The sequence below is a fragment of the Salvelinus fontinalis genome, unplaced genomic scaffold (genome assembly GCF_029448725.1).
Source record: "Salvelinus fontinalis isolate EN_2023a unplaced genomic scaffold, ASM2944872v1 scaffold_0763, whole genome shotgun sequence".
NCBI lineage: Eukaryota > Metazoa > Chordata > Actinopteri > Salmoniformes > Salmonidae > Salvelinus > Salvelinus fontinalis.
This window is the reverse complement of record NW_026600972.1, coordinates 1-22841: the sequence shown is the minus strand read 5'-3', so window position 1 is coordinate 22841 and position 22841 is coordinate 1. Positions and strand designations below refer to the sequence as shown.

At 44.0% G+C, this 22841-nt stretch overlaps 2 protein-coding genes across 4 annotated transcripts; one reads left to right on the top strand and one right to left on the bottom strand.

Annotated features, from left to right (window-relative positions):
* Nucleotides 1-239: 239 nt before the first annotated feature.
* Nucleotides 240-10153, top strand: LOC129847213 (gasdermin-E-like). 3 transcript variants are annotated; one of them, XM_055915035.1, is made up of 10 exons: nt 240-371; nt 687-900; nt 2080-2272; nt 4906-5080; nt 6149-6269; nt 6797-6916; nt 8168-8295; nt 8703-8955; nt 9135-9208; nt 9587-10153. In XM_055915035.1, exons 2-10 carry the CDS (start codon nt 687-689, stop codon nt 9812-9814), a joined length of 1506 nt encoding a protein of 501 aa, XP_055771010.1. In that variant the 5' UTR covers nt 240-371; the 3' UTR covers nt 9815-10153. The 3 variants fall into 3 exon arrangements, with proteins under 3 accessions (XP_055771010.1, XP_055771009.1, XP_055771008.1); XM_055915033.1 differs by having other exon boundaries at nt 241-371; nt 637-900; XM_055915034.1 differs by having other exon boundaries at nt 240-900.
* A 2327-nt stretch (nt 10154-12480) lies between these two features.
* On the bottom strand, nt 12481-22731 carry LOC129847216 (protein PALS2-like; the record flags this gene model as incomplete). Its single annotated transcript, XM_055915041.1, has 7 exons — nt 12481-16277; nt 16456-16584; nt 17428-17630; nt 17880-18041; nt 19323-19394; nt 20046-20142; nt 22566-22731. Coding segments are annotated over 7 exons (1006 nt in total), but the record flags the coding sequence as incomplete, so codon positions are not given.
* Between the last annotated feature and the right edge of the window lie 110 nt (nt 22732-22841).

Here is a 22841-nt window from a genome sequence, read left to right as displayed (position 1 = left end):
CATTGAAAGTTCCGTTACATGTAATAAAATATTTTCATCATGGCTACATTATTTTGCAATGTTTTACCACAGATAGAACAATGAGAACATGTTCGGTTTCACTGTGCAGCTGGTGGTGCCCTGGACAGGAGGTGGAGATAGAAGCACAAACAGATAGAACCAAACGTGTGCGCGAGGGAGTTCCCCCAAACCACACCCCGTGCACGTGGCTGGAGAAAGGGGTGGAGCGAACCTCTTTGTTATTAGGGTACTTATTCCGCTGTTGAGAACAGAAATGTCTACCTCTATCTAAACCGGTAACTCGAACTTGGAACCGGCTTTCGCGTTCGGCTAGGACATAGCCAGGATAAACGGTCAAATATATTGCTCTTGTAGGTAGCAGTAGTTTCAATTTTGAACATATTGAGTCGTGAATTATGAACGCATAGATAGACGTCTATGAACGTTTACGAATAACAACCACAGTATTTTGACTGCGTAATGTCTGATTTCTGAGCGTATCCAGTCTGCTACTCATATGGCTCATAGGCCATGGCTTTAACGTTTTATTTTTTTAGATAGTAAATGAATGGGAACTTTTTCAATGTGAATATTATCGTATTATTAATCTTGTGTTCTTGTCGTGTTTGTTATCAGTTGCAAACAGAGACATCCTCCACCATTTCTGTGTCTGACTCCCATTGAAGATGTTTTCCACGGCCACAATACACTTTGTGGAGGAGATAGGTGATAATGATGGCAGCTTGATCCCTGTGTCCAGTCTGATTGAGTCAGACAAACTGGTCCCTCTCTCACTGGTTGTGAAACGCAAGCGTTTTTGGATTTGGCAGAAACCCAAGTACCTGCCCACTGATTTTACCCTCAGTGATGTGCTGACTGGAGACACACCCTTAACCCCAGGTAAACACAAGAGCAGCCCCTCAGTTGAAATGATAGGCTGCACACCTGTACTCGCTACCTGTTTGTTTTGCAGGTATAGGCTCCTCTCTCCCTCAGTGTGATACTGTGTGAATGTGTTCCTTGTGAAAGATCTGAGTGTTGATTCTGTTATCCATGCTACTGGAAAGATTATGAAGAGGATCCTATCATGATACATAATGATACATACAGTGACTTCAGAAAGTATTCACACCCCCTGACTTTTTCAACATTTTGTTGTGTTACAGACGGAATTTAAAATGGATTACATGTAGATTTTTTTTGTCAATGGCCTAAACACATACCCCATAATGTCAAAGTGGAATTATGTTTATCTGTTAGGTCCCTCAGTCGAGTAGTGAATTTCAAACAGATTCAACCACAAAGACCAGGGAGGTTTTGCACCTATTGGTAGATGGGTAAAAAAAAAAAGCAGTCATTGAATATCCCTTTGAGCATGGTGAAGTTATTCATTACACTTTGGATGGTGTATCAATACACCCAGTCGCTACAAAGATACAGGCATCCTTCCTAACTCAGTTGCCAGAGAGGAAGAAAACTGCTCAGGGATTTCACCATGAGGCCAATGATGACTTTAAAACAGTTACAGAGTTTAATGGCTGTGACAGGAGATAACTGAGGATGGTTCAACAACATTGTAGTTACTCCACAATACTAACCTAAATGGCAGAGTGATAAGAAGGATGCGTGGACAGAATATGCATCTTGTTTGCAACAAGGCACTAAAGTAATACTGCAACAAAATGTACAGCAATTCACTTTTTGTCCTGAATACAAAGTGTTATGTTTGGGGCAAATCCAATCCAACACATTACTGAATACCACTCTCCATATTTTCCAGCATAGTGGTGGCTGCATCATGTAATGGGTATGTTTGTAATCGTTAAGGACTGGGGAGCTTTTCAGGATAAAAATACACGGAATGGAGCTAAGCACAGGCAGATTCACCATTTAGCAGGACACTAACCTAAAACGCAACGCCAGATATACATTGGAGTTGCTTACCAAGAAGACAGTGAATGGTACCGAGTGGCCGAGTTACAGTTTTAACTTAAATCTACTTGAAAATCTATGATCAAAAACCAATTTGACAGAGCTACAAGAATTTTGAAAAACCATTTTTGCTTGCCTCTCCTACAGTTGTGGTCAAGACTGATTTCCTAAAGTACCAAGGGACATTTGGTGACAACAAATCAGGAAACTTTGAGTCAAATGTAGTTGCTGTAAACCTTAAAGTGGAGGGGAAAGACACATCTAAACTGCAGTCGTCCTTCGGCAGCCTGAAGAAAGAGGAGGTGGATGTACAGAAGTTGCTGCGCGACTCCAAAGACAAGTGAGTTCCTCTCTAATATCTACCTACATTAACCCCAGGTTACACTCAGTTCACATGTTCCTACATTAACCCCAGGTTACACTCAGTTCACCTGTTCCTACAGTAAGCCCAGGTTACACTCAGTTCACCTGTACATACATTAACCCCAGGTTACACTCAGTTCACCTGTACATACATTAACCCCAGGTTACACTCAGTTCACCTGTACATACATTAACCCCAGGTTACACTCAGTTCACCTGTTCCTACAGTAAGCCCAGGTTACACTCAGTTCACCTGTACATACATTAACCCCAGGTTACACTCAGTTCACCTGTACATACATTAACCCCAGGTTACACTCAGTTCACCTGTACATACAGAAACCCCAGGTTACACTCAGTTCACCTGTACATACAGAAACCCCAGGTTACACTCAGTTCACCTGTACCTACAGTAACCCCAGGTTACACCCAGTTCACCTGTACCTACAGTAACCCCAGGTTACACTCAGTTCACCTGTTCCTACAGTAGCCCCAGGTTACACTCAGTTCACCTGTTCCTACAGTAACCCCAGGTTACACTCAGATCACCTGTTCCTACAGTAACCCCAGGGTACACTCAGTTCACCTGTTCCTACAGTAGAGTCAGTGGTTAGTGAAATGAAAACACACAGGCTGCATCCCAAATAGCAGCCTAGTCCTTATGTACGGTGCATTCGGAAAGTATTCAGACCCCTTGACTTTTTCAACAAAAAAAATTACCGTTACAGCCTTATTCAAAAATGGATTAAATTGTTGTTGTTTTCTCTCATCAATCTACACACAATACCCCATAATGACAAAGCAAAAACAGGTTTTTAGTTTTGTTTGCTACAAACAAGATTTAACACTTTGGCCTGAATGCAAAGCGTCACGTTTGGAATAAACCAGGTACCATCCCTACAGTGAAGCATGGAGGTGGCGGCATCATGCTGTGGGGATGTTTTTCAGTGGCAGGGACTGGGAAACTAGTCGGGATCAAGGGAAAGATGAACGGAGCATATTCCAGGGAGATCCTTGATGGAAACCTGCTCTAGAGTGCTCAGGACCTCAGACTGGGGCGAAGGTTCACAATCCAACAGGACAACAACCCTAAGCACACTGCCAAGACAACGCAGATGTGGCTTCGGGTCAAGTCTCTGAATGTCCTTGAGTGGCCCAGCCAGAGCCCGGACTTGAACCCGATCGAACATCTCTGGAGAGACCTGAAAATAGCTGTGTAGCGACGCTCCCCATCCAACCTGACAGAGCTTGGATCTGCAGAGAAGAATGGGAATGGGAGAAACTCTACAAATACAGGTGTGCCAGGCTTGTAGCGTCATACCCAAGAAGACTCTAGGCTGTAATCGCTGCCAAAAGTGCTTCAACAAAGTACTGAGTAAAGGGTCTGAATACTTCTATAAATGTGATTTTTTTTCAGTTTTTAATGTTTTATACATTTGCTATTTAAAAAAACAACTGTTTTTGCTTTGTCATTATGGGGTGTTATGTGTAGATTTACGAGGGGGGGAAACAATTTAATACATTTTAGAACAAGGCTGTAACGTAACGAAATGTGGAAAAAGTCAAGGGTTCTGAATACTTTCCGAATGCACTGTATATCACGGCAACTTTCCTCATGATCAATGTTTCTTCTTTGCTAACTGTATGCACTGACCGTATTCTAACTACCAACACCATAAAGGCTGACTGTATTCTAACTACCCAACACCATAAGGGCTGACTGTATTCTAACTACCCAACACCATAAGGGCTGACTGTATTCTAACTGCCCATATGGGCTGACTGTATTCTAACTGCCCATATGGGCTGACTGTATTCTAACTGCCCATATGGGCTGACTGTATTCTAACTGCCCATATGGGCTGACTGTATTCTAACTGCCCATATGGGCTGACTGTATTCTAACTGCCCAACACCATATGGGCTGACTGTATTCTAACTACCCAACACCCTATGGGCTGACTGTATTATAACTACCCAACACCATATGGGCTGACTGTATTCTAACTACCCATATGGGCTGACTGTATTCTAACTACCCAACACCATATGGGCTGACTGTATTCTAACTACCCAACACCATATGGGCTGACTGTATTCTAACTACCCAACACCATAAGGGCTGACTGTATTCTAACTGCCCATATGGGCTGACTGTATTCTAACTGCCCATATGGGCTGACTGTATTCTAACTGCCCATATGGGCTGACTGTATTCTAACTGCCCATATGGGCTGACTGTAATCTACCTACCCAACACCATATGGGCTGACTGTAATCTACCTACCCAACACCATATGGGTTTACTGTATTCTGACTTCCCAACACCATATGTATGCTATAATTAAAAAATAAAAATTGATTTATAATACCAGTAAATGTATTAATGAAGCTGAACACAGCTTTATGCGTAGCCTGGAGAAATCCAGTCTGTCTGTGCTAACATTCCACTCCTTTCCACTGCTTGTCATGTTTGGCACAATGAGGAGTGGAATGTTGGCACGAACAGACTGGATTTTTCCAAGCTACTTTATAATCATCCAAGAAAAATAACTTTGAATCATCTTTGACCTCATCAAAGAACAACTCTCTGATTTGTCTCTCTTGCAGGCTTTTGGACATGTCCCACTGTCTGATCCAGCAGACCCGTGAGAAGACCAGGGAGGTGTTTGCGGTGGTGAAGGAGAGGATTGTGACGACCCAGCCGTGTTCGGTCATAGAGGAGGTCCAGCAGGGGGGGCAGATAGGGGAGCTGCTGACCTTCTGTGGGCCCAAGAGCACCCAGGTAGATGGAGACAGATGAAGAGAGTTGTGTGATTTATACATTTTTTTTATTTGACATTTTAATTGAACCTTTATTTAACTATTGTTAGGCTTGGATATTGTATATTACTAGTGTTAAAGTTAACCATGTAGTTTACCCTGTATAGATGAATGTTTAAGCAGGGAAATTAGGGAAGAGGTTGCCTCAAAGGGCAGCAGGCTGGATTGGACCTATGACAACACTGCAGATAGGCCTATGTGTGCTGGAGGCTGCAGCATTACTGCTGGACCAGCAAGGCCACAGATGAATGATGTTTAATGTATGTGGAGTGAAATGAGTAGTGAAGCGTGGATAGACTACTACAGTATATCAGTCATATGAATGGCTGATCAGGATTTATTAACACTACCTTGTCATGTTAGGCTCTTACTCTATATCCCAATTATGCCTCATGTGCACTTGTTCACTTCCCTTGACTGGTTTGAAAGAAAATGACTCAAGTAAAAGTGAAAGTCACCCAGTAAAATAGTACTTGAGTAAAAGTCTGAAATTATTTGGTTTTAAATATACTTAAGTATCAAAGTAAATGTAATTGCTAAAATATACTTAAGAAGTAAAAGTATAAATCATTTAAAATTCCTTATATTAAGCAAAACAGATGGTTCCATTTTCATGTTTTATTTAATTTATGGATAGCCAGGGGCACACTGCAACACTCAGAAATAATTTACAAATGAAGCATTTGTGTTTAGTGAGTCCGTCAGACCAGAGGCAGTAGGATGACCAGGGACGATCTCTGTTTAGTGAGTCCGTCAGATCAGAGGCAGTAGGATGACCAGGGACGATCTCTGTTTAGTGAGTCCGTTAGATCAGAGGCAGTAGGATGACCAGGGATGTTCTCTTGATAAATGTGTGAATTGGACCATTCAAAATGTAGCGAGTACTTTTGAGTGTCGGGAAAATGTATGGAGTAAAAAGTACATTATTTTCTTTAGGAATGTAGTGAAGTAAAAGTTTGCAAAATATGAATAGTAAAGTACAGATACCCCCCAAAACGACTTAAGTAGTACTTTACACCGCTGTCCACAGGTGTCTGTGAAGGAGAACAGCAGTCTGCACAAAGACAGCAACGTGTCTCTGGAGATTCCTGCCCATACCGTCATCGCTTACTCCATTATTGAGCTGCAGATCAAACTCAATGGACACTATGGTGAGGGAGCCTTTATTTTCCAGTTTCTCCTGTGAAAACAAATGTTTTAAACTGTAGTGGGAATGAAAAACCCTCACCTGGACCCATAATCAGACTATGTAGGTTGTATATTACAGATACTTATTAAGTACATGGTCTCTGTTAATGTTTAGCACTGTATGTCCAATGTATTTGAATGTGTGTCTGTATTAATAGGTTCATACTGCTGTCTTGTTTCTCAGAGCTGTGCCTAATGTCCTACACTCTTGTCCTGAGATCTGTGCCTAATGTCCCACACTCTTGTCCTCAGAGCTGTGCCTAATGTCCCACACTCTTGTCCTCAGAGCTGTGCCTAATGTCCTACACTCTTGTCCTCAGAGCTGTGCCTAATGTCCCACACTCTTGTCCTCAGAGCTGTGCCTAATGTCCCACACTCTTGTCCTCAGAGCTGTGCCTAATGTCCCACACTCTTGACCTCAGAGCTGTGCCTAATGTCCCACACTCTTGTCCTCAGAGCTGTTCCTAATGTCTGACACTCTTGTCCTCAGAGCTGTGCCTAATGTCCGACACTCTTGGGGGGTTTGAGGTGGATGGGCCCGTTAAGAAGAGCTTAGTGGGGGTGTCTGGCGCTCACGACGACACCCCAAAGAAGAGCTGCTTTCAGAGAGGTAATGAGACTAATGGAAGTTCCCCTCATTTAGTAGGCCCACGTACCAATTTAAATTGTTGTTATTATCATTAGATTTCTGGCAGGGGAACTCAGTCGGGGTCTCAACTTCCTGTTGAGAGTTAGAATAGTAGAATACACAAGGTGCCGTTTCAACATTTGGTTGTGGATCAACAGCTTGTAGATTGCTAAGTTAGTCTAGCCAGCTGTCTAAACTTTACAAAGTGCTGTACAGAGACCCAGCCTAAAACCCCAAACAGCAAGCAATGCAGGTGTAGAAGCACCCCCATTGATTTGGTTAGTCTCTCTCACTCAGATATCATATTAAAAACTGCAAACATTGTTGCTTAGGGTAAAATCTGACTGTATGTGTGGGAATGGATGTGGGCAGGCAGACCCGCGAGACACTGCGGCCCCTCAAGATGAGTTCATATTTTTTGTGGCCCCAACCCCCATCAAAGTTCCCCGTCCCTGGTCTAGTGGTAGACTTATACTGAATGTTACATGTTGTTCTTTATGTGAAACTCTTAATGACCCTGTCACACTCAGGTTGTAGAACTGATTTACAACACATTTAACACAATGGTTGTTGTGATACAACTGTTCTTTTTGTGATAAATTGTCTGCACAGAAATGTTTACTCAATCATTGTGCCGTGGCTCCACAGTCCACAACGCTTGTGTAATTATTTTTGTCCAGATAAGCTTGTGCCAAATGCGTTGTACATACAACATGAGTGTGTACAGGGCCAATGTCTAGCGAATCCTACCGTAGGACCATGAAGGTCCAGAGGTTGTTTGTGTAGGGGCGGCAGGTAGCCTAGTGGTTAGAGCGTTGGGCCAGTAACCGAAAGGTTGCTAGATCGAATCCTGAGCTGACAAGGTACAAATCTGTCCTTCTGCCCCTGAACAAGGCAGTTAACCCACTGTTCCTAGGTTGTTGTTATAAATAAGAATTTGTTCTTAACTTTCTTGCCTAGATAAATAAATAATTCGGTAATATCAACAAACGAGCTCATAAGGAGGATCATGTATCTTCATGTAAAAGGTTAAAGGATAGCACTGCCTTGGAGAGATCACTATCTTTTCTCTAACAATTCATTTTTAAAAATAAATTCATGCATTATTTATGTCCCATTGTGGTTGCAGAATAAATCGTACATAGTTTTGGGGTTGTGAAATCTCTGTGATACGGTGGCAGCTGAGTCAAACTTCTGCTAGATGCAAAGTGTCTGTTGTTTGTGTGTTTATAGAACTGGAGAAACTGAGTGGTCATTTCCAGGTGCTGTCAGTCCTGCCAGCAGCCACACGTTCCTCCCTGCTCCAGCTCCTCAAGACAACCATGGAGGACAGAGAGGCAGTCAGTGTGCTGGAGAGTGTGGTGAGTGGGACGTACAGAAACTGGGCCCAAACACACACACAAAGTCCTACAGTTAGACACACTTTATTATGAGCGGATTACTGGACATGAATCATCAGCTTTCTGAAAATGCTGAACATACTAACTTCACATTACGTTCGGTCTCATCATTATAGTCTACCATAGTATCCTAAATATCTTGTCTCTAACCTTCAAAATGCTGAACATACTAACTTCTCATCACATCATTATAGTCTACCATAGTATCCTAAATATCTTGTCTCTAACCTTCACTCTTGTGTTACCATACGAGTCATTTACCAGACACTCTTATCCAGAGAGACTGTCAGTACATTCAACTAAGTTTAGCAGGAAAAAACAAACCACACCTCACCTATTCTTTCTAATAATGTCTCTTCTTCTCACAGCTGGACCAGATGTGCACAGGTAAGACAGCTGACCTGGGTGAGGTTAAGGAAGCGTCTCAGATGCAGACAGTCCAGGCCATACTGGACCTTCTAGAGCATTCCGACTCCAGCCCGACACCCTCCCTCCTCAGTGACTCCAGCCCGACACCCTCCCTCCTCAGTGACTCCAGCCAGACACCCTCCCTCCTCAGTGACTCCAGCCAGACACCCTCCCTCCTCAGTGCCACTCATCCCATTATCAGTGCCATGGATGGTGAGACACTGAGCAGTGAATATTAGTTGACTAGTTGAATATTAAGTGCCAGTTCAGTATCACAACAGTCTCTAGCAGTTGCATTTATCAGGAAAACTGAACATTTTATTTTCTCAGTCCCCACAATGCCCTGAAAACCACTTCCTGTTTTACACCATCTGTGAATCTTTATTTCTCAGGAATGACAGATGAGGGTCTCTCTGTGTTGGGATCGTGTTGCAGTCCTCCAGTCTTACAGGCCCTGCAGATCCTGGTGCGTTCACACTTCCCCTTTTGTTACACTTAGCCTGGTTTAAAAAGTCTGATTTACTTCTTCAGAAATATAGTTCTGTGTGACCTGTTCACTACTTGGCTAAGCTAAATAAAGGTTCAATTGATCCAATAGTTGTTTGGAATAGATTAAGGGCGGCAGGTAGCCTTGCAGTTAAAGCGTTGGGCCAGTAACCCCACTCCCTGTGGGTGCCGGGATATGCAACAAACACCTTTCCATTACACACTGTGTAACAGGACAAATATAAACACCCCCAAATTATTATTACAATACTTCATTCTCCATTTTGAAATTGTCATTGCATCTTACAGACATGACATCGCAGTATATAATCATATTCCTGTGCTGCTTATCCTCCAGGTGCAGCATGTGGCAGCAGGGAGTGGGGAGACCCTCTCTCTGAGAGATGCAGGTCTGGCTGTTCTGACTGAGGAGGTGGTGTTTGGGAGGACAGAGAGTCTCTTTAGTCACTCTAAAGTTACACTGAAGAGAGAAGAGGACACACTGAGGACAGAGATGAAAGACCAGCCTGGATACCTTCCTCTAGTCATGAGTATCACTGTGAAAGGCCTGGCCTCTTTAGTGTAAGGAGAGAGACTGAGTAAGAGAAGGAGGAGCGGTTTCCTTCCTTTCCGGCAACTGAGTTAGGAAGGGCGCCTGTATCTTTGTAGCGACTGGGTGTATTGACTTTGGATTATACATCATCCAAAGTGTAATGAATAACTTCACCATGCTCAAAGGGATATTCAATGTCTGCTTTTTTTACCCATCTACCAATAGGTGCCCTTCTTTGCGAACCATTGGAAAACCTCCTTGGTCTTTGTTGAACCTGTGCTTGAAATTCACTGCTCGACTGAGGGACCTTACAGTTAACTGTATGTGTGGGGTAGTTATTCAAAAATCATATTAAACACTTATTGCACACAGTCCATGCAACTTGTGATTTTACTCCTGATCTTTAGGCTTGCCATAACCAGGTTTTCATTTTTAATTCCTTTGTAAACCTTTCGAAAAACAATTCCACTGTGACATTATGGGGTATTGTATGTAGATCAGTGACTTAAAATCAGGTTGTAACAAAATGTGAGAAAAGTCAAGGGGTGTGAAGACTTTCTGAAGGCACTATTACCGGATGACGTTGTCATGGCCAATAGGATATAACCTTACAGGATCAGTATTAAGACTACATCCAAGAACTGTTGAGTGTTTTCCAAGGCGCGTTATAGAGTAGTGCACTGGACAGCTGACAATGATCCCTTTAAAGGCATGTTTTTGTTTGTGGAGATTTGCATTCACGGCAAAAGGTGCATCAAGCGTAAAATTACCTTTTAAAAGTCACGTTATTATAGAGCAGTGCATTACACGTATCTTGAATCCTGGCCTAAAACTACTCTTCAGAATTGGGAGCATTAAGGGATTTATTCAATCCGTATCGCAAAAGTTCAGCGTTCCAGGTGTTAAATTTAAAGGCAGTCTGTATCACTCTTCAGTGATACAGACTGAATAGTTCTTTGTTTACCCTTTTCCATGGATCTTTTCTCCTGCATGGCAAGTTACAAGGACGGTCCTCATTTCATTCTGCTCTTTTTCTGTCAGGATACTAAAACTTTACACCATTTTTATTATACTGATGTTTCTCCATCTACAACAGCTGGAGAACATACAGACATCCAGGTACTTTCCTTTCCTGGAGTTGTAGGCAAACCTCCTGGAAAACGCTGCCCACCGCTGCTCACTGGAGTTGTAGGCAAACCTCCTGGAAAACGCTGCCCACCGCTGCTCACTGGAGTTGTAGGCAAACCTCCTGGACAACGCTGCCCACCGCTGCTCACTGGAGTTGTAGGCAAACCTCCTGGACAACGCTGCCCACCGCTGCTCACGCTCCCAGGGTCGAAACGTTAGAAAATCACCTGGGAGCATGAGCAGCAGTGTGAGGATTTTCCTTTCCATTTTACTGGTGTAAAAATGGCAATGATTGGACAGTTGGTCGACTCTACTGGCTTTAGAAAAGTAAAGAGTAGTTTGGAGGAAAACGGGGGGTCTGGTAACATGGTACTGTATGGACTAAACATCAGTTATGAGGCTTTTCAGGGAAAATGGCCCCCAGCAAAGCTACGCTGAACAAAAATATAAACAATATTTTGTATATAATAAAGTATATTTATATAAAATATAAACAACAAAAAAGATTTTACCGAGTTAGTTCATATAAGGAAATCGTTTAATTTAAATTCATTAGGACCTAATCTATGAATTTCACGACTGGGAATACAGATATGCATCTGTTGGTCACAGATACCTTTAAAAGTAGAGTTGATCAGGCTGTTGATTGTGGAATGTTGTCCCACTTCTCTTCAATGGCTGTGTGAAGTTGCTGGAAAATTGGCGGGAACTGGAACACACTGTCTTACACGTTGACCCAGAGCATTCCAAACATGCTCAATGGGTGACATGTCTGGTGAGTATGCAGGCCATGGAAGAACTGGGACATTTTCAGCTTCCAGGAATTGTGTACAGATCCTTGGGATATGGGGCCGTGCGTTATCATGCTGAAACGAGGTGATTGCGGCAGATGAATGGCACAACAATGGGCCTCAGGATCTCGTCACTGCATCTCTGTGCATTCAAATTGCCATTGATAAAATGCAATTGTGTTAGTTGTCTGTATCATATGCCTGCCCATACCATAACCCCACCATGGGCCACTCTGTATACAACGTTGACATGAGCAAACCGTTCACCCACACAAAGCCATACACGCTGTCTGCCATCTGCCCAGTACAGTTGAAACCGGGATTCATCCGTGAAGAGCACACTTCTCCAGCGTCCCAGTGGCCATAGAAGGTGAGTATTTGCCCACTGAAGTCAGTCACGACGCCAAACTGCAGTGAGGTTAAGTCTGGTGAGGATGACGAGCACGCAGATGAGCTTCCCCGAGACGGTTTCTGACAGTTTGTGCAGATATTATTCAGTTGTGCAAACCTACAGTTTCATCAGCTGTTCGGGTTGCTGGTCTCAGACGATCCCGCAGGTGAAGACGCCGGATGTGTAGGTCCTGGGATGGCGTGGTTACACGTGGTCCGCAGTTGTGAGGCCGGTTGAACGTACTGCCAAATTCTCTAAAACGACTTTGAAAGCAGCTTATGGTGGAGAAATAAACATTGAATTATCTGGCGAAAGCGCTGGTGGACATTCCTGCAGTCAGCATGCCAATTGCACTCTCCCTCAAAACTTGAACACAAGGTGCACCTGTGTAATGATCATGCTGTTTAATGAGTTTCTTGATATGCCACTCCTGTCAGATGGATGGATTAAATTGGCAAAAGGAGAAATGCTCACGAACAAGGATGTTAACAAATGTGCGCACATAATTTGAGAAACTTTTTGTGCGTATGGAACATTTCTGGGATCTTTTATTTCAGCTCATGAAACATGGGACCAACACTTTACATGTTGCGTTTTATAGTTTTGTTCAGTATAGAGATGGTCTTCAGTAAGTATTTATACCCATCGACTTATTCCATATTTTTTTTTATAGCCTGATGTTTTTCCCCCTCACCCATCTAGACACAAATACCCCGTAATAAAAGTGAAAACATGTTCAAAAATGTGTTCAAATTGACTGAAAATGAAATACAGAAATATCATTTACATGAGTTTTCACACCCGAGTCACTATTTTGTAGAAGCACCTTTGACAGTGATTACAGGTGTAAGTCTAAGCACTTTCCACACATGGATGGTGCAACATTATTTTCTAAATTCTTCAAGCTCTGTCAAATTGGCTGTTAATCATTGCTAGACCACCATTTTCAGGTATTGCCATAGATTTAAGTTCAAACTCTAACTTGGCCACTGTCTTGGTAGGCTTGCCATAAAGGGGTTGAATTCTTATCGACTCAAGACATTTCAGCCTTTAGTTACTTTGTAAAAATAAACAATTCCACTTTGACATTATGGGGTGTTATGTGCAGGCCAGTGATAAAAAATCTAAATGTAAGTCAATAAAACAATTCAGGCTGTAACGACAAAATGTGTGAAAAGTTGAGGATTGTGGATGCTTCCTGAAGGCACTAACTACTGACATTGTGAACTAAGCCAAATGGTTGTTTCCATTGACTAACATGGAGACATTTCTACCTTTGAAATATTCTTTTCTCTTTTTTTAATAAACAAATTTACCCTTCTGTGAAACAAATTAAGTCACATTTTTTACACACTCCGGATATGATAAATATTACCTGAGATAAGTTCAAGTTGTAAAAAAAAAAAAAAAAAAGAAGTTATTTTATTTGACACATCTGAAAATACAAATGTTTGCTCTGTTGAAATTGTAAAATATATCACTTTTAAGTAGATATGGCAATTGGTTAAAAAACAGTTAAGTTTCAGTAATATCACATCAAAAAGGGATGGTTCTCTGAGATGCAGTACGCTGTCAAGGTCCAGACGAGTATCCTGGAAATATTACTCCAACATAAAACACAGCACCATACAGACCGGGCTGACAGAGTACTGACCCAACTGGTACACCGTCCGCTGACAATACAACGGAGTTAAAAGTAGACTCCTCGAGATGGCGTTGCAACGAAGATATAGAGATGAGCAAGATGCAAGACTATGCTCTCATACAGTCACACAAAGTATCTGCACATGTGCACTTCACACTGCTACAACGTGGTCGCTACGGGACCAAAACAGCGGAGTAGTTTAACCTCGCCCTTCAACGCTCCCTAGGTGTCGAGGAAATGGATCCACTACGTCTTAACTTTGTGCACGCAACGTCATCTCGCTGAGACCTTTAATGAAACCATTCACAATCTCGTAACAAAGAAAGCCACGTAACAAGGGGGGGGGGGGATTGCATTAGCCTACATTATTGTCTCATCCAAGAAACAGCAACAAAGACCTTTATCTCACAGATGTGGTGTGATATTACCATTTCTGTCTCTCAGCCCTTAGTCTGCCTTAAAGAGAGAACATGGCTGTTATTCTACATGGAGGGTTCAGAGATGACGTGAGACCAGGTGTGCGTCCCAAATGGCACCCTATTCCCTACGTAGTGCACTACTTTTGACCAGGGCTGATAGGGCACTACTTTCACTGGAGCCCTAAGGAATAGGGTGCCATTTGGAAACGCAGCGGCCAGGAGATGAAGTACTGTATGAAATGTAAACTGAGAAGAGTTTTAACACACTGAGGTATCCTCATCGTCACAAAGCAAGCCCTCCTCGCATCTGCTTTCAGAATAAATACTCCTGTATTATTGTTCTAAACGCTATGATAAATATTGTAGTAGTTGTGAGCAACCAACAGTGATAAAATAAAACATTAAATATTTTTAAAATATCCTCAACGCCATGATTTTGTTTCTCGTTCCATATCCATATGTACAGAAAGGTAGTCAAGTTAAAGTTAGAATGTTCAATAAATAAAGTACTTCCTGTGTATTGTGAACATTGGTTCTATTCCGAATGGCTCCTTACTCCCTAAGTAGTGCTGGTCAGAAATAGTGCACTACATAGGGAATAGAGTGCTATTTGGGACATACCCAGAGTGTTGCATAGTGTACAGATGGGGCCTGTGGTGCAGAGCAGACTGAGCCTGGAGGGGCTAGGCAGGGTGGGGCTGGGCTAGGTGGGGCTAGGCAGGGTGGGGCTGGGCTAGGTGAGGCTAGGCAGGGTGGGGCTGGGCTGGGTGAGGCTATGCAGGGTGGGGCTGGGCTAGGTGAGGCTAGGCAGGTTGGGGCTGGGCTAGGTGAGGCTAGGCAGGGTGGGGCTGGGCTAGGTGAGGCTAGGCAGGGTGGAGCTGGGCTAGGTGAGGCTAGGCAGGGTGGGGCTGGGCTAGGTGATGCTAGGCAGGGTGGGGCTGGGCTAGGTGATGCTAGGCAGGGTGGGGCTGGGCTAGGCAGGGTGGGGCTGGGCTAGGTGAGGCTAGGCAGGGTGGGGCTGGGCTAGGTGAGGCTAGGCAGGGTGGGGCTGGGCTAGGTGAGGCTAGGCAGGGTGGGGCTGGGCTAGGTGACGCTAGGCAGGGTGGGGATAGGCTAGGTGACGCTAGGCAGGGTGGGGCTGGGCTAGGTGAGGCTAGGCAGGGTGGGGCTGGGCTAGGTGAGGCTAGGCAGGGTGGGGCTGGGCTAGGTGAGGCTAGGCAGGGTGGGGCTGGGCTACGTGAGGCTAGGCAGGGTGGGGCTGGGCTAGGTGAGGCTAGGCAGGGTGGGGCTGGGCTAGGTGAGGCTAGGCTAGGTGATGCTAGGCAGGGTGGGGCTGGGCTAGGTGAGGCTAGGCTAGGTAGGGTGGGGCTGGGCTAGGTGATGCTAGGCAGGGTGGGGCTGGGCTAGGTGATGCTAGGTGAGGCTAGGCAGGGTGAGGCTAGGCAGGGATAGGCAGGGTGAGGCTAGGCAGGGATAGGCGGGGTGAGGCTAGGCATGGTGGGGCTAGGCGGGTATAGGCTCGGCGGGGTGGGGCTAGGTGGGGTGGGGTTAGGCTAGGCAGGGTGGGGCTAGGCTAGGCAGGGTGGGGCTAGGCTAGGTGAGGCTAGGCTCCACTGGGGCTGCATGGTAAAGTCCCATACATACATAATAAGTCTCAATGGGTCCTCAGCTCTCACATCCCTGTAGGGGTCAATTCCAGTTCAATTCAGACAATTTAGGAAGTTCACTGACATTCCACTTTTCCTCAATGGGAAAAATGTGGAATTGTAGTTTCAGTCTAATTCCTGAATTGAAATGGAATTGACCCCAACCGTGTTGGTTAGGGACAACCTCTTCCTAGTCTCCATGTACTCCTGGGCCCAGCAGCGGGCGGCGTGTCCTCCAGCCCAGTAGGGAGCAGTCTAACCAGGCAGGGCAGCAGGTGAGAGGACAGAACCGGTGTCTCTCAGTACACCCAGCTGATGGGGACCCACTGGGGCTCAGAACACAGCTGCTCCACGGCCGCCTGCAGCTGCTCAAAGGCCTTGTCCAGGTTGTCGTTAACGATGGTCAGGTCAAAGTAGTGGCTGTAGACCCGGCGGATCCTGGCGCTCTCATCCACCGTCTTCTTTAGATCTGTCTCCTGAGAGAGAAAGGGGGAGAGAGGGAGGGGAGAGAGGGGAGAGGGAGGAGAGAGGGAGGGGAGAGAGAGGGAGGGAGAGGAGAGAGAGAAAGGGGGGGGAGGTTTCCATCAGTGACTTCTTCTGAATAACTACAACACTCAGAATTGTGCACAGATCCAGCAACATCCAGAGACTGACCGTGAGCAGTTTGGTGGTGAGTCCAGCGTCCACCACGGCTTTGTGCATAGCTCTTAGTGTGTCCAGTTCTGGAGCAGCAACAAACACTACAAACGGCATGAACTCTGCTGTCTTCAGCTGCTTCAGCGCCTGACGACACACACACACACACAACCCATCAACACACACACACACAACCCATCAACACACACGACCCATCAACACACACACACGACCCATCAACACACACACACGACCCATCAACACACACACACGACCCATCAACACACACACACGACCCATCAACACACACACACACACGACCCATCAACACACACACACACACACACACACGGCCCATCAACACACACGACCCATCAAGACACACACACGACCCATCAACACACACACGACCCATCAACACACACACCAACACACGACCCATCAACACACACACAAACACACACACACGACCCATCATGTAATCATGCTTATTCAAGGTTTTGCTTAAGACCCATGCATCCGTTTTTATCTCAATATCAAATCATTTCTGGGTAACTAATTAGGTCCCTTACTCTCATTATTTTCAATCAAAATAGTCAAAAAGAAACAAAAATAGCTTTTAGCAAAAGCAATTTCTCAAGAAAGAATTTAGCCAAGACTGTCTGGGAGTGGTCTGAATGGGGAGGGGAAAACTAAAAACTAGCTGTTATTGGTAGAGAGGTTTGGAACTCTGTTTCTTATTGGTCTATTAACTAATTTCCCACATGGTGATGTCACCAGGCAGACCAAAACTCCATCCCACAAAAACAAGCTGAAATTTCAGGCGGTCTTTTCAATCAGCTCTTACACTAAAAGGCATGATCATAATGTTCACATTACATTATTATTCCAACCTAAGTACGGCAACATATATAAAGACACAGGAGAATCCCATTTTTGACGGAACTGGGCCTTTAAAATGAATAAATCCTGAGTGTGTGTCAGACCTACCTGTGGGTTAACGTCCAGTATGCAGGTACGTCCTGCGTCCACCACCTCGTGGATGGAGTTCATCTTGGTTCCGTAGAGGTTTCCATCGTACTCTCCGTGCTCCAGGTAGCGACGGGCCTTAATGTCTGCCTCCATCTGGGACCGAGACACAAAGCAGTACGACTGGCCGTCTCTCTCCTCCTCCCGAGCAGGCCGAGACGTGACTGGAGGGAGGTGATGGTGGGAGGTAAGGAGGATGAGAGAGTGAGAGGTGGGGTAAGGAGATTGAGGGAGGTATGCAGGAGGGGTGAGGAAAGAGGGGTGAGAAGAGAAAGAGGGGTGAGGAAAAATCTCATTAATCCATAGGAGACTGAAGTTTGTCTTCTGCAGTACCCCTGATATACACACACACGGGACGGTGGTTCAACAGAGCAGGGGGTTGATATACACACACGGGGGGGGGGGGGACTCACAGGGGACGGTGGTTCCATAGAGCAGGGGGTTGATGATGATCAGTCTGTTCTTCAGGCTGCGCCGGCCCACTCCCTGAGCACCAATCAGAACCAGGGTCTTCCTCTGGAACGGAGGCATCTTGGCCACCTCTTCGTAGATCTGCAGCTCGTGGCGGTCAAACTCTGGTCGTCACGACAACAGACACGCTACCACCATCAGCTTAGTTTGCTCAGTAATAATACTAACACATAACTACTGAACAAAAATATAAAAACACAACATACAACAATTTCAACGATTTTACTGAGTTAGTTTAACATAAAGAAATCTGTCAATTGAAATAAATTCATTAGATCCTAATTTATGGATTTCACATGACTGGGCAGGGGCACAGCCATGGTTCGGCATAGGTCCACCCACTGGGGAGTCAGGCCCAGCCAATCAGAATGAGTTTTTCCCCACAAAAAGGGCTTTATTACAGACAGAAATAATCCTCAGTTTCATCAGCTGTCCTGGTAGCTGGTCTCAGACAATCCTGCAGGTAAAGAAGCCGGATGTGGAGGTCCTAGGATGGCGTGGTTACACGTGGTCCGCGTTTGTGAGGCCGGTTCAACGTACTGACAAATTCTCTAAAACGACGTTGAAGGCGGCTTATGGTAGAAAAATGTACATTCAATTCTCTGGTGGACAGTCCTGCAGTCAGAATGCCAAATGCACACTCCCTCAAAACTGGAGACATCTGTGTCATTGTGTTGTGTTACAAAACTGAATATTTTAGAGTGGTCTTTTGTCCCCAGCACAAGGTGCACCTGTGTACTGATCATGCTGTTTAATCAGCTTCTTGATATGCCACAACTGTCAGGTGGATGGATTATCTTGAGAAAGGAGAAATGCTCACTAACAGGGATGTAAGCAAATTTGTGCATAACATTTGAGAGAAATAGTTTTTTGTGTGTATGGAACATTTCTAGGATCTTTTATTTCAGCTCATGAAACATGGGACCAACACTTTACATTTGTTGCGTTTATATTTTTGTTCAGTATTATATACAGTCATCTATACTACAGTTATATACACTGACTGTACAAAACATTAAGAACACCTTCCTACTATTGAGTTGCTCTACACTGATTAAAATGGATTAACAAGTGACACCTGGTCAGTCTGTCATGGAAAGAGCAGGTGTTCCTAATGTTTTGTACGCTCAGTGTAGAGCCCACAATAGATGGAAAATGAACCTACCTACTAGTCAGGCTATACTGTAGTACACTTTTATATCACTGAAATATTAAATGAATGGCTGCCAATAATGAGAGACAGAGGTATAATCCAGCTGTTTTTTGCTTTGATATGCATTAGGAGATGGCTCTGGCCAACAACATGTTACTGATAGCAACACCCACATGGTGAACTGAAGTCCTTTAGAGCAGGATCAGAGAGGTCTGATGGCTGCTGAACTCACCTGCATTCTTGGACATCAGGTACATCATCTTCTTCTTCTTCTTCTTTCCTGTTAGTGTCCCACAGAGAACGCCTGGGAGGAACAAAACACATTAAAAGTTCACTGAACCACAAGAGGGCACCAGAGTAAACATATTTCCTAAGTACGTCTGAGTTGTGGACACTACATTTACATTACATTTAAGTCATTTAGCAGACGCTCTTATCCAGAGCGACTTACAAGTACATACATTCATACTTTTTTGTACTGGCCCCCCATGGGAATCGAACCCACAACCCTGGCGTTGCAAGTGCCATGCTCTACCAACTGAGCCACACGGGACCACTAGTAGTGGGGAAGTGGTGGGGGGGGTTATTTATTAGAGTGTGGATTCAGCCTATACTTTCATGGCAGTTTGCTGCCAAATGTGATCATTTGAGAAATAAACTGTAATGTATAGAGGCTGTGTGTATATAGTACACTACTTTCAATATATAGGTTAAAGGGATCCATTTGGGACACACACGAGGACACAAACAGGTGGGAAGAAGATACGATTTTGGGGTAGATGTCAGCACTTTGTTGAGTATAGAGATGTGTGTTACAATTCCATTTAACCTCAGTTGAACCAGACAGTATTCTGAGTTATATAGGCGGGTGTAAAGAAGTCCAACTGCCTAATAATAATTACATTTTAAGCACTTTCAAAACACCCAAAGTCACTTTACATAGTCAGAAATGTACCTGATCCATTCCATTCTCTCCTCACGAAGGCCTTCCTCTTCTCCTCTAAGAACTGACTGGGGATCAGTCCTGTGGCTCCTCCCACAATGTTGACTGCCTGAGGGACAGGATGTGAGGTCAGAGACATGCTACTTCCTGTTTCTCTTGCTTAACTCTTAAGGATCAGTTCATTTTTTGTAAATTAAAAGTCACAAATGGAGTAAAGTAGTCATTAAAAAAAAAGCTAGCTAGCTCATAGATGCAAACAATGTTCTTCCCCAAAAACATATAATCTGTTTCAGTAGCTATAGTTACCTGGCTAACTATATAGCTAGGTGCCATCATCTAAAATAACCGTAATTTATAAGACAGTTCTTATTTGATTAATGGTGGTCGGACCCATCTATGTGAAGCTAGCCACAATAAGGATTAGACAAAATAGTGGACTTTGCAGTTAGACTTCAAAATAAAAGTTTGCCATTGACAGTGATGCAAATGAATACAAATAGTATAATTATGGCATAGTTTAATAGATCATGCTAAACGAGGTTGGAATGTTATATAAAAATCAACAAAAGACAATTTGTTAATTTGACAAATGCTTTTGAAATCACACTGGATGTGTTATACTTTAGAGTTGCATTGGGGGCCATACTTATTTCACTGTACAGCCTTACCTGTGGATTGTGGATCACTGACATGGGGTATCAGTCTACTCAGTGACACCCAGAAAACATTAGCATTGTAGCTCTTATTGCAGGACTCTGAAACAACTGAATTGAGCCACATGTATTGGCAACCTATACTGCGTAGATGTTTTGGAGTCTGATAACTGAGGAGGACATTGGGAAAAAATATATTGGGTATTGAGTAGACTGATACCCCATTTCATTGATCCCCAATCCTTAGGCAAAACTGTGCAATATGAATGTCAACACACACACACAATAGGCTGACTGTGGAGGTGATTTCACACAGTCACAGTCCCGCGATAAGAGCTCCAACGCTAATATTTACATAAACTCTTCACAGTTGTGTTCTGTGAGTGTCACTGAGTAGACTGATACCCCATTTCATTGCTTCACATTCCAATCTTGTTTAACATGATCTAGTCTAAATATGGCATGATTCCACCAATTGTAACCTTCTGCATCACTTTCAAATAGGTACTTTTATTTTGAAGGCAAACCGCGAATCCCTGTATTGTGCCTAATCCTTATTGCGGCTAGCTTCACAACACATATCCCGGTCCCGTTGAGACTCACTAGCCACATGAAGCTAGCTGGCTGCTTATAACATTAGCTTTGGTCAACAAGGTTAAGTAGCTGGCTAGCTATTTATCTTCATGAACTGATGTTAAATTTCAATAGGCGAACAACGAGTGGCTACCTAGCTAATACTGACTCACAAGGATTCCTAAATCATTGCTAAGAATAGTGAAAATGACTGCAGGTTCTACTGGTCATTGTTTTCAGGCTGGTTGTATTGGTGCTAGCTAGGTACCAAGCTAAAGCTAGCTAGCTACCCCAGAAGTTGCGGTTGAACAAATAATGTTTATTACCAACGCTGTATTGTAAACACATCGTTCGTGACCGGTGTTTGCAGACTGTTTTGTACAGCTTTGACAGTGCTACTGATAGTGGTGGTGATGCTAAAGGGGAAAAAAAGTAGTGGTGGTGCTTGGCTTGCAAATTCAGAACAACATTCTACAATAGAACTGTGTTATTTTACATTATTGATAACGTATTAAATTGTGTTATTGTGAAATAGTGTTATTTGACGTGTATCTTTTTTGACATGCAAAAACCCAAACGGCTTTCCATAGTATGTCGTGAAGCTATTACTGTGTAACTCCGGTAGGGCAACATCTGAACAATAGCGCACTTGGTGGCGTTAGTGTGTACCGGTGCTCGACCAGTCGCGAAAGCCAACATCACCCACGACAGAGAACGGTTGATTGTCAAGAGCAATGAATTCCATTATCTTGGCTTTTATGGATTTCTCCTTTGAGTTGTCTTGCTGAAATGTTGTTACTCTTTCAAATGACTTGACTTGTTGACTGCTCGATCCACACAGCAGACATTGTGGGCTAGTTTAGGGATGCTGTGTTGCACGTGCAGTGCAACATTTTACGTGGCGTCATTACATCATGTACCTACGTTGTATAGGTAAGCACGTCAGCTTTGACATCGGTTTTTAACATTGCCGTTAAACTAGACATCGGGCCAATACCAATGTTGGCATTTTTAGCTAATTTCGGCCGATTCCGATATATCGTGCATCCCTAATTAAAAGTTCCACCTAGCCAATCAGAAGGCAAGATGGAGCACGGACCTATTACCATATTGCATCTCTCCATCCAGTTGTTTCAGATCGAGTGCCTCGGGGTGGATGTCGGAAAGTCATTCAACCCTGAGTCTAAGAGAACGTTCCTCTGAAAGTAGTAGCAGAGCCATATATTTGATCAATAAGGCATGAGGACCTGTGGATTATGGTGAAAAACACACAGCTAAGGGCTGTTCTGGGGTCAGCAGTACCTACCTGCCACCAGTTAGGGTCCTCTCTGTTGACAATGTGCAATACATCTCCTTTAGAGAAGGCCAGGCCAGCCTCCTTACAGGGGATCAGGTTGTCTGTGGCTGGGCTGTAGTTAAAGTGGGGTTTCAGATGCACCTGGAAAACAAGGTCTGTGTTACCATAGTTACAGCTTCAGGTAGAAAAGGGAAATAGGAGGGGTGTTTAACAAAAACATCATCTACAGATTGTAAATCCCCAACAGCCCAACGCTCTACAGTCTGTACTGTGAGAATCTACAGA

What these genes read in the sequence shown, in the direction of transcription:
- LOC129847213 (XM_055915035.1), top strand. Translation starts at nt 687, where the DNA reads ATGTTTTCCACGGCCACAATACACTTTGTGGAGGAGATAGGTGATAAT. An exon ending in CTGCGCGACTCCAAAGACAA is followed by an intron (nt 2,273 to 4,905) that starts GTGAGTTCCTCT and finishes TCTCTCTTGCAG; the next exon opens with GCTTTTGGACATGTCCCACT. An exon ending in TACAGGCCCTGCAGATCCTG is followed by an intron (nt 9,209 to 9,586) that starts GTGCGTTCACAC and finishes CTTATCCTCCAG; the next exon opens with GTGCAGCATGTGGCAGCAGG.